The 12,148-nt window shown below is 36.0% G+C and overlaps 1 protein-coding gene across 1 annotated transcript in view; it reads left to right on the top strand.

Moving 5' to 3' along the window:
* Nucleotides 1-12,148, top strand: part of ANO5 (anoctamin 5) — a 65,113-nt gene that overhangs the window by 33,406 nt on the left and 19,559 nt on the right. The window contains exons 5-9 of the mRNA XM_015823299.1: nucleotides 6,408-6,476; nucleotides 7,980-8,264; nucleotides 9,673-9,786; nucleotides 10,671-10,786; nucleotides 11,705-11,839. Of these exons, the coding sequence (XP_015678785.1) occupies nucleotides 6,408-6,476; nucleotides 7,980-8,264; nucleotides 9,673-9,786; nucleotides 10,671-10,786; nucleotides 11,705-11,839 (719 nt within the window). The remainder of the gene's footprint in view (nucleotides 1-6,407; nucleotides 6,477-7,979; nucleotides 8,265-9,672; nucleotides 9,787-10,670; nucleotides 10,787-11,704; nucleotides 11,840-12,148) is intronic.

Genomic DNA, 12,148 nt, shown 5'->3' with positions numbered 1-12,148 from the left:
GTCCAGAAAAGGCCGCAACTGGTGAACCAGGCGTACCCGGTAAAACGCCCCCCTGGCCACGGCCGTCAACTGATCTTCTAGTGTCAGCCGTGGATCCAGGAGGACACCCAGGTTGCGAACCCTCTCTGAGGGAGCCAAAGTTTCGCCCCCTATAGTCAGCGACGGAGTCAGCTGACTATGCCTGGGAGCCGGCAACCACTGCCACTCTGTCTTGGAAGGGTTGAGCCTGAGTCTGTTTCTCCCCATCCAGACCCGTACGGCCTCCAGGCACCGGGCCATCACGTCAAGGGCATCATTGGGGTGGCCTGGGGTGGAAATGTACAGCTGAGTATCATCAGCGTACTGATGGAAATCCACCCCAAAGCCACGGATGATCTCACCCATAGTGAAGCACATGAAAAGCATGCTTCTTCACGGTCACTTAACGTGTTTTGCGGTTACGTGAGGCACTGCATGCATTGGTCTTTATTCTTACAGTAGAGAAGTCATTAATTATAACTTTTTGTGAATTGGGACATTTAAACTTGCTTTTTTTTTAATTCCAATCTAAATTTAGTAGGAGTCAGAGTCGGTGCATTGTTCTCCGACTCCGACTCCAGGTACCCAAAATTTACTCCGACTCCGACTCCTCGACTCCGACTCCACAGCCCTGGTTATGAACAGACTAAAGATCCAGATAAATTTGAAATATTTGGAATTGATTTAAGAAACCTTCCTGTTGAAAATGTTTTGTTTTGAATTAAAAACAAGGTGCACCTTTAAAAATTGGGCATTAGAAGATACTAGAAGGAACTAAATATTACAGTTAAAGGAGAAGAATATTCAAAGTCAACTTACTAATACAGAATGAAGCAAAATGTTTTAATTTTGGATATTTTTGAACAAGAGACTCAGAAGTTAATTTGAAGAATATCTACTTCTGTAGATAAAAATGGTTTAAAAATGTTATGGAAGAGGAACAAGTATGGCATGATTGAGACTGATTTCAAAGTGGATTTAAAAATGGTAGGCTACAAGAATCACATAGAAAAAGAAGTTATACTAGACATACAATAGAAACTGGCTGATAGCTTAGTAATTAAAAGGGTATACAAATAACAAACTAAGAGAGTGACCTGGATAATTTTCCTATATTGGATTGGCAAAAGAGGATTGTTAAAATTTTGAAGAATTTTGAGAGAAGGGACCCCCAAAAAATTGTTAGGAAGAATATAATATTGGTTTATGTCATCAAAGTTAAAATAGATGTGTTGTTAACTGTTGTAACCCTTAATGGACTTTTGCTGACATCAGGATTGAAATGACAATGTTTATGGATTTGTTTATAGATAAAAGATATGATATGGGAGAAATATATATATTTTCTTGCATTTTAAGAGAAGATGATAAGTAACTGAAATTATTTATACTTGTGATGAAGGGGAAAATCACTATAGGTTTCTTTTCTTTTTCTTTATTTTATTCTAATAGTAAAGTTTATTTTGTGTTTTTTCTATTTTTTTTTTACTTTCTATTTTTTCTTTTTATTCTTTTTTTTAGTTTGTGCTAGTTTTTAATGCTGAAAATCTGTAATAAATTTATTTATAATGTGAAACCAAAATGTGAAAGTAGTATATTCTTACCTTATATAATTTATATACAGAAATGCTGGACTAGAAATGGAAGTTGGAATTAAAATTGTATTTCAGGTCTGCCAATGATATCTTTATAAATATCGCTCTTACTTTGCTGGCTAGAAGCGAGGAAGACTTAAAGAATGTCACTGTTGAATGTTGAGAGTGCCAAAGCCAATCATTATTTTTTTTAAAAAAGAACTCTATCTGACAAGTGCAAATACCAATCTGGTAAAAATAGGTGAAGAAGTATTTTTTTGGCTCCAAACCCCACAGGAATAGTAACCATTAAATAATATGCTTCTTGAGAGAAAGACTGACCTCCGAGGTCCCTTCCAACTTTATTATTATTATTATTATTATTATTATTATTATTATTATTATTATTATTATTATTATTATTATTATTATTATTATTATTATTATTATTATTATTATTATTATTATTATTATTATTATTATAGTAAAGAGACTTTCAATTGCCATTGAAGGCAAATATTGTCAATGCCATCTTCTTCTCAGCCATAACATATGGCTGTGAAAGCTGACCACAGAAAGGCTAAAGAAGGAAAATGACTGGATTCTGGTGCTAAATAGTATTTTGGATAGCAAGTGCAAATAATTCAACACTGAAATAAAAACAGCTTATATGAAGGATGACTAAATAAAATATTTTGGACGCATAATGTGGAAGCAAGACTTTTTGGAGAAGATGCTTGGAATGGTTGGAAAAATCAAAATCAGTTGAAAAAAAGACTGGCAAAAACCCCCCTAAGATGGTTAGATAGTATCACTGATTTCACAGGCAGGAGTTTACAAGAATTCAAAAAAGCCATTATTGGCAGCCCTGGTTTATTCCATCCCAAATAGAAGCTATTAAACAAAAAAATTCTCACAAATTGTCTATTGTTATGTATATTTAAAACTAGAAACATGGATCACCAAGATTAAAACATTTTTAGTCTTGGTGATCCGTGTTTCTAGTTTTAAATATGAATATACCCGAGACTCAGATTTCCAGGACTATTTTAGATTGTTATGTATACATCCAAACTAGACTGTGTTGTTTCTCTGGGTCATATATGTGTATTATTATTATTATTATTATTATTATTATTATTATTATTATTATTATCATCATCATCATCATCATCATCATCATCATCATCATCATCATCATCATCATCATCATTATTGTATATTGGAGGTGATTACCCTTTGAGAGTTGTATGTAATAGAATCTCATTTTAATATATTTAATATATTAATGTATATTTAAAGTGACAACAAAGTTATAATTCTATTCTATTAAATGAAGTAATAACTATGGTATCTGCAATCTAGACAATCCCATTGTATAGGGAAATAGAATAATTTTAATTTGTCAATGGAAAGTATTTCTTTTTATTTAATGGATGCTTAAATAAGGAGTGGAAGATTTTTGAGGCTTAACCAAAGAATATCAGTGTATAGGAAATCTTGAAATTAAAATGATGTTATCTTTATATTTCTTTTTGTGATGTAAGCAACAAATAGACCTCTTTGATAGTAAAGCAATTGATTAAATTTTCACTAGAACTTTAACCACTGCACTTGAAAACCTGTTTACTTTAATGGTGTTTAAAAATTACAGTTAAATATTATCTTAAGGATGGGCATACCTATAAAAGATGATATCTTTAATTTGCAGATAAGCACCAATAAATAGTTACTACACCTACTACACCTTGTCTTTGGACTAGGCATGAGCAGGTACTTTGTTCTTTCTCCATGGAATATCAGTGCAACTGAAGTTTGCTTTGTTCTTAGCCAAGGCTTTTTTTCTGATAGAACACCCAGAATGGAGTTCCGGCACCTTTTTTGGATGGAACCTTGTAGGGTAGGCAAGGCGGGTTGCATGACATGTGTGAGTTCCGGCACCTTTTTTTTTTTTACAAAAAAAAGCACTGTTCTTAGCACCGTAGGAGGTAGAAAGAACTAAATATTCCACCTGCCACTGTTGGTTTGTAAGCAGTGTGTGATTACATCTATTTAAACAAGTCTTAACTACTTCCTTTAGAACTGTCTCTGCTTATTGGGCAGTGGCTATAAGCTCCTTAAAAGGTCCCAGGAGCGTCCTCTCCTACAATGAAAAGTTTATCGCTGCCTGAGCCCACCTGTTAGATACCATCCTGGAGGTTTTTCCCAATCAGGAGGGATGTGGATCTAATTCACAGATGGTTGCACTGACTTCTTCCTTAGAGATTTGGATTCACTGATTTCTGTTGCTTTTATCCATTTGCAGGTATACAGGTGCCTATATATTTGCTCCACACATGCACTATTTCTGTCTCAAAGCAATAAACACATAAAAATGTAAAGAAGGACTATGTCAAAAAGGAGCAAAACAGGATTGTGTTGTGTTCTCTTGAGTGCAGAACAAGTGAAGGTCCCCTTCCCTCAATCCCAGTCCAAGGGGTAACAAATAGCATACTCATGAGACTGTGATATCAAGTACATCTTTATAGTCATCTATGCAGAATGATTGGACATTTGGAAACAGTTGGGGATGATAATAACTCACAGATAGGGTGGCACTACCCGAGACTGACCGGTCCAGAACATAAGGGTGAACTAATGCCTCCTGCTTGAAGAGCAGGTGGCGCTTATGGCTAGGAAAGCCTTTACACAACTTCAGGTTGTGTATCATTTGCGGCTTCTCCTGGATCAGGAGTCCCTGCACTCAGTCATTCAAGCTCTGGTCATCTCATGCTTGGATTACTAAAATGCGCTCTACATGGGGCTACCCTGGAAGAGCATTCGGAAGCTTCAACTGCTGCAGAGTATGGCAGCAAGGGCAGTCTTAAGTGTGAGCCCATGTTACACCACTGTCCCAGAGCTGCACTGATTACTGGTTTGCTTCTGGGTGCAATTCAAGGTGTTGGTTATTACCTATAAAGCCCTGTATGGCATATGGGTCCAGGTTACTTGAAGAGCTATCTCACACCTATGGGACAGACCCGCCCCACCCGTGCCAGCAGAGAAGGCAAACTGCAGATCCCATCAGTCAAGGAATTCCAGCTGAGGAAGTCCAGGAGAAGACCCTTCTCTGCCATCGCCCCGGCCCTTTGAAACATTTTGCCCCGAGATGAGATTGGTTCCTGCTCTCCTGACCTTCCACAAGAGCCTGAACACCTGGCTTTAGCCAGTTGACTTGGAGCCCCAGTGGGGGAATGTCATACTGGAGATGCTCTATGGCAGGGGTCTTCAAACTTGGCCCTTTTATGACTTGTGGACTTCAATTCCCAGAATTCCTCAGCCAAGTCATAAAAGGGCCAAGTTTGAAGACCTCTGGTCTATGGTTTCACCTCCCCCCCATATATTCTCCTTCCTTCCTCCCCATCTTTAGTTATAACTTGTAATTTATTGTACTTTTAATGTGACTTTATATATTTATTCATATATTTATTATTTCATTTTAATGTTGTAAGTCTCCCAGAGTTGCCTTATGATGACATGGGTGGCAAACAAATTTAATAAACAAATAAATTAAAAAGAAAAAAGAGAAATGAATGAACTTGGTGATAATCAAAAAAGACTGAACACAAATAAGCTCTATGTTGCTAGTGAATGGTTGATTGTAACTAAAACATATATTATGGGGGCATAATGTTTGCATCTAATTCCCCATATTTCTTTTACAAAGGTTTAAGCACATATAGAAAGAAAAAAAGGGGAGTATAACATCTAAACTTATAGATTTTTAAACCAAAAATCATTGTGATATACACAAAATAGCTTCCCAAACATATTTGTAGAGAAATGGTACATTTAGAATTGGGGAAATGTTATGCATCTCTTCAGACTTGGTTTAATGTCAAGGTGCCAACAGACAGAGACAAATAAAACAGAGACATTCTAGAGAAACCGTCCTCAAACTGGTATCCATCATAGTTGCTGGAATAAAATTCTCCATCATTATCAATTTTCTTGGCCATGTTGGATGGGTAAGGATGAAGAGTTATAACTTAGCATGTCTGCAGAAACTTCCTTGGGATAATGAAGAGAAGACAATTACAATATATTTAGAACTGTTTGCTTTGATTTGAAAATGTATACAGAATGTCAGAATATCACTTTTCTTACAAATTATTATGGAGAAAGCAATCTACACAAGGCAAGAGGTCCAATGAACAGCACTAAAAGGCATAAGGTCAAAGCAAATTGAAAATGATTTGAAAAATCTCACTCGGTTTAAACCAGAGAACCAGTTGGTTAAGTCACCAGGCTAGAAACCAGGAGACTGACCTTCAGCTCAAAGCCAGCTGGCTCACCCCTAGGAAGCCACTTCCAAAAATCTTGCCAAAAAAATCCTGCGTGCATGTCCAGGGAAATTGTCCAAACTGATCTACAGTCATGTATGCATGCACACAAACAATGTAAACAATGCAGACCCAGCCTTCAGTTGGAAAACATAATATATCATTGTAAGAAATATCTGTAGTCCAATAGCACCCACACCAATGTACTGGCTCCAAAGTCAGCCACACCCAGACACTCATTAAGAGAACAAAGAAGAAAGAAAAATATTGTTCCTGATGCAAATCCATTCATAAGAATTCCCATTTCTTCATTCCTGTTGCAATAATTTATTGTTAGCAAAATTAAAATGTCAGCAATGTGTTTAATTTACTTGTTTTTATACTCATAATTCACAAAGATGATGCAAAAGAACTATGTTTAGAAGTTGATGTATATTAAAAACTCGTGTTGGTTGAATAAAAGTAAACATCTGTCTGCTTTTCTTTTTTTCAGGATCGAAGGCGAATGTTTGAGAACAATCTAGTAAAGAAAGGTCTGGAACTAGAAACTGAAGATAAGAAGGTAGCAATTACTGTGGTTTGTTACTGATTAAAATCACTATGATTAAAAGTATTGGGGAAATGAAAATCTCTAGAAACAGCTGGCAGTGGGATCGTTGCTTCCTGAACACCATGTTTAATTTGTTTGTTTATACTAACGTCATTGTAGATAAAACCTGGTAATCAGAAAACAATACAAGTTTCTCTCTGAAGCAACTGTAGTACATAAGGGTACTTTCCACAATTGATTTGTGTCTTTTACAAATGCATTACTATTCTGTCCTTCTACTTTTTGTTGTTGTTAATGGGAGATTGCTCCATTTTATATCATACTTTTATGTCTATCCCAGGTAACAGATAATTCCATGCAGGTTGCAACTGATTGTAGGTATTTTTTTCCTGGATGAAATTCTGCCCATTTACCATCAGGTGATATTGCTAATATCTCAAAGAAATAGGAATAACTAAAAACATAACCAGCAACTGCATGGACAAAAACGGTTTGAACATAAAGAGAAGAAGTGGAATGTTGAACCCTTACTATGTTTCAAAAACTGGCATTTTTTAATGTTTTCTGGCTTTTGTCTTGAAGGATGGAAAGCTGATAATTGAGAATAATCTAACATGTTGATAACATACCATGTATCAGTATTTTTTCCCCCAAATAACTGGCTCTGAAATTATGTTCAGATTATGGATTCAATCAAAAGAAAATATCCACATGAAAATATATTTCCTAGGGTCTTAGTCAATACTCATCAGGATAGCTGAAAATTATTTTCCTCCATTTTCCATAATTCTAATGAAATTAGTGATAACTAATTTAAATCTTAGTCATTTAAGTGTGACTAACTTTTTCTGCCTCAGATTCTAAAACAGATACTACTAAAGTACAACGAAGTGAATGGCAAACCTAGAGATGATTTTTTACAAATGTTTCAGAAGCCACTTTTACCCCATTAGGATTGAGGTGTCCTTGTTTCCTATATGTGTATTTTATGGGCATACACTTAAAAGCCACAGGAGGACTTCAGCACTAATAATAATAAATAATAATAAACCCTTTATTATCAAAGAATAACATGTATACAGTAAAATTGGCTGAGCCTCCCTCTGTGTCCCCCCTCACCACAAACTCACAGTGACTACAAACCCGACTAGTTGTCTGAGCATTTTTATTTTCAATCCCAAAATGTTTTAGATCGCCCTACCTCCCCCCCCCCCTAAAAAAAAAGATTTCAGACTGGCTGTTCCAGGGATTGTTCGTTTTGGACTCTTTCTAAAATGCTGCAAACCTCATCCAAGTATGGATGAATCACCCTAGAAGAATAGCAAGAACAGTGCATGTTGGGAGAAAAATAGAGCCTTGTGAATGCTGGAAATATTCAGAGGATTTTGTCCTTCCTGATTATACATAGGGATAAAAAGGGTAGATGTCCAACTTCTTAGACTTTGTAGCCATCACCATACCTTTGGAGGACAAATTGCGTAGTTTACAAATAAGCCTTTATCATTTCATTTGCAGGAATCTGAAAATGGCAAAACGTATTTTGTGAAGATTCACGCCCCCTGGGAAATTCTGATCACTTATGCAGAAGTGCTAAACATCAAAATGCCCATCAAGGAGAATGATATTCCCTGTATGGTGGAGAACCCATTGGACTGCATATTCTGGCCATTTAGGCTACCTGAGATTGTGATGCACCCTGAACCGGACTACTTTACAGCACCATTTAGCAAAGAAAGACAGGAATTGTACCTCATTGAGGATGAGAATATGTTTTTCTCACCATCCGTCAGAAACAGAATAGTGAGTACTTCATTTACCAGTTCAGTGACCGTGCAATACAACAAGCCAATTTGTGGCTTAGATGGGAACGTGCTGCCTAGCACAACATGCCTGGCTGTCAAATTGTCCTAAATTATCCGACAATTAGTGTTGTTGACTTGTGGTAGGCTGGTTGGTTGGTTGGTTTTGCCGTACAGAATCAATTGAGAAAAAGCTCCCTGAGCATAAAGCAGCATATGCTTTCTTTTCCTTGGTTATTCTAGCCAGAAAGGGCCTTTCCTTTCTATTTAGATGACATGACTCACTCTGAATTACAGTACAAAGGATGACTCAGCAATTGCAGAAGGCCCAAATATGGGAGAAATCTGCAGGGTCAAGCAAAGGCTTCTCAACCAAATGCCTGGCTTACTGTGTTGCCAAAACACTTGCCATAGCTTCTAGACTTGCTGATGTAGCCAGATCGTTGGTTTTTTTTTACAAAGATGGTGCTCTTTGCCAATATTACTGGTTCATTTCATGGAGGTGTTTCCTGTCTTTCCTCATTATTGGAATGGGCCTTCAGAAGTGTGTGGAGGAGCATTGTTTCTCCAAGCATCTTCAAAGGAGGAAGCATCATCAAACAAACCAGCTCTTTGAAAGTTTGCACAGTCGTAACAGGCACACAACTTCACATGGTCAAATGAATACAGGTAGTCCTCGATTTACAACAGTTCACTTAGTGACCATTCAAAGTTACAAAGGCACTGAAAAAAGACTGTTTTTCACATGACCATTAGAGCTTCCCCGTGGTCCCATGATCAAAATTCATACGCTTGGCAACTAACTCATATTCATGACGGTTGCAATGTACTGGGTCATTGCAACCTTTTGCGACCTTCTGATCTTTCAGTGGGGAAGAAAGGTTCACTTAACAGCCACGTTACTAACTTAACAACTGCAGCAATTCACTTAACAAACATGGCAAGAAAGGTCGTAAAGTGGGGCAAAATTCACTTGACAAATGTCATGCTTAACAACATAAATGTTGGGCTCAATTGTAGTTGTAAGTTGAGGACTACCTGTATATCCCTAGTAGGAAAGTCACACTGTTTTTTCTACTTCTTCAGAAAGATATTGAAAAACATAAGGTGGTAGGGTTGCTATTCAATTGTTTAGGTTCCTAACTGGAAGACTGAAACAGCAAAAGTAATAACATTCCCGCAAGCCAACATTTATCCTAGGCCAGGGAAAACTTGCTTCCTCTGTAAACTGTAAGAAGAAAGGGCCTCAAAATTTAATGACATAATTACTGTAGTATAATTAACCAATCAAAATTAACATGTTAAATTTCACCAGAGTACGAAGAAAAGTTTTAAATTCTCATAGTTTACATAATATGGCAATAATTTTAAATTTAAAAATTTTAAAGTTCTTTCCCCCTCTCTTCTAGGTTTTTTATATTTTAACAAGGTGCCAATATGGAACAGAAGAAGGGAAGAAGAAGTTTGGAATCAAAAGACTTCTAAATAATGGCACCTACTCTTCTGCTTACCCTCTTCATGATGTAGGCATTTTAGTCATTCATTCATTTGCCTATTTTCTGAAGGAAACCTGTCTTTCTCTGTAGATTATATTTGGATACGTCTGTCTTTGCCTTCTAATAGGCCAGTATCTATGTTTTTTGTAATTGTGAATATTATTATGTAATTGTGTGAATGCATATATGTATGCTAAAGTACCTCAGAAAAAGTGAAATCGGGAGGAGATAAAGAACAATATCCACTTATAATTGTAGAATGAAGTAATGACAAGAGCATTAGAGGTTTTAGAGATTAGTGTTATATTGCCCTCTGGTGGCAAGCAATGAACGCTTACTGGAGGGATTTGTATTTTCCGTGTGTGTGTGTGTATGTATATGCACATGCATACACACATACATATAATTTAGCTTGGAGAACAGTCTTATTAATTATGATATTCTCCCAGAAAAGTTGAAAAGGAATTATTACCTACATTGATTATTCAGAATCACTTAACTCTATATTTAAGATGAAGAAAGTCTCTCTAAATTTCATATTAAATAACAAATACATAAACATTTCTCATGCTATATGAATAGCTGAATGTTGCTTCTCTCCACAACTTTATATTTACATAGATGTATATCATTTTCTTTCTCTGTTGTATGCTCTCTTTTCTTTTCTTATCTATTTTTATTTCCATTTGTCTGTCTTTCTTTCTGAATCACATGGTCTGCATTGAGCTGCAATATAGATCTATAAATAAATAAATACATTCTATTTCTGTATGAACGTGGAGATGTCTCTCTGTTAAACATAGAACCACCCATAGATTTATTTTGTATATTACAATAGTATTGTTGGAGAAATCATGTTGCTATCTGCTGATTTATTTTGTTTCTTCTTTATTTTTTTCATGCTGATTCAGTGTCAGTACTGGAAGAAGTCAAATGATCCAAAGTGTGAAAATGAAAGATATACCTTACATAGGGAATGGGCCCGGTTTCCTAGGTTTTACAAGGAACAGCCCTTGGATCTTATCAGGTAAATGATTTCCCTGATATATTAATAGCCGTTGGGCCTTTCAGAAATATAGCAATAGCACTTAGACTTATATACCGCTCCACCGTGCTTTATAGCAGTCTCTGAGCAGTTTACAGAGTCAGCATTTTGTCCCCAACAATCGGGGGGCAAATCCCATTTTACCGACCTTGGAAAGATGGAAGGCTGAGTCAACCTTCAGTCAATCAGGATCAAACTCCTGCCTGTGGCAGAGTCAGCCTGCAATACAACATTTTAACCACTGTGCTGCCAGGGCTTTAATACATGCTATATTACATGCCTGTATTTCTTTTTATAAACAATATCTTTATATGTGGAATATAATATAAAAAACAAGCAGTATATGCTTGGAAAATAATTGGAAGACATGCTTTTGGCCATATATGAGCACAGCACCTTTTTGTCTATCTCTTTCCCTAGCTTCCACACAAGTCTGAAAAAAAACCACCCTTCAGTTGCTTTAAGAGTAATACAGAACAGTATGGCTGGAGAATTCAGGGAGTTGAAGTCTACATATCTTAAATTTGCCAAGGTTGAGGAACAAATACAGAGTTAACACCTTAAAGCAATTCCATATTTTTTCACTCTAAGATAGAAGTCTAAAAAAAAATAGCTACTTTAATAGATATCGAAGAGTTGCTGTGTTGCCATTTTTTCAAAACATTTTGAAGCAGGCAGAGTCCTAATATAAAAGACCAAGAAAATGCAGAGTAAAATAGTTAGAAGAACTGGTTTGATAATAAGTCAAGAATGAGAATGAGAATATTCAGGGGTGAATAAGCTGAGGATTATTTTACAGTATGTTCCGTTGAGGTATATCTTAGAATATTATATCCAAATTTTGCCCTTTATTGTTATTTTAAGCTTTGCCTTTGTTTTTCTTGGATTATTTTCTTGCAGGAAATATTATGGAGAGAAGATTGGAATCTATTTTGCCTGGCTGGGTTTTTATACTGAGATGCTGTTCTTTGCAGCTGTTGTTGGCTTCATTTGTTTTCTGTATGGTTTGTTCACAATGAATGAAAATATGAGCAGGTAAGTATAATTGACAAAGCAACATTAGTTAAGTTATGTTGATCAGTTAATGATGTTTTATTTCTTACTTTCTTTTTTTAAGATAGATGATTTTAGATAAGGATTCTGGCCTAACCTGATGAGCTGATTTGCATATACTATATTTCAACATAAATCTAATATCCAGTGGCAGAAACTGTAACCTAAGCCATAATAATGGCTTGGATATAGTTTCTTACCATGTATTGAAAGACAGAGGTTAATTCTGAATGTATACAAGCACTATTATCCCTTAAATATGTTTTATTAAATACACCACATCTTTATCCT

Source organism: Protobothrops mucrosquamatus, unplaced genomic scaffold (assembly GCF_001527695.2).
Source record: "Protobothrops mucrosquamatus isolate PMUCROS unplaced genomic scaffold, P.Mucros_1.0 scaffold1828, whole genome shotgun sequence".
NCBI lineage: Eukaryota > Metazoa > Chordata > Lepidosauria > Squamata > Viperidae > Protobothrops > Protobothrops mucrosquamatus.
This window is presented reverse-complemented; position numbering and strand designations above follow the sequence as displayed.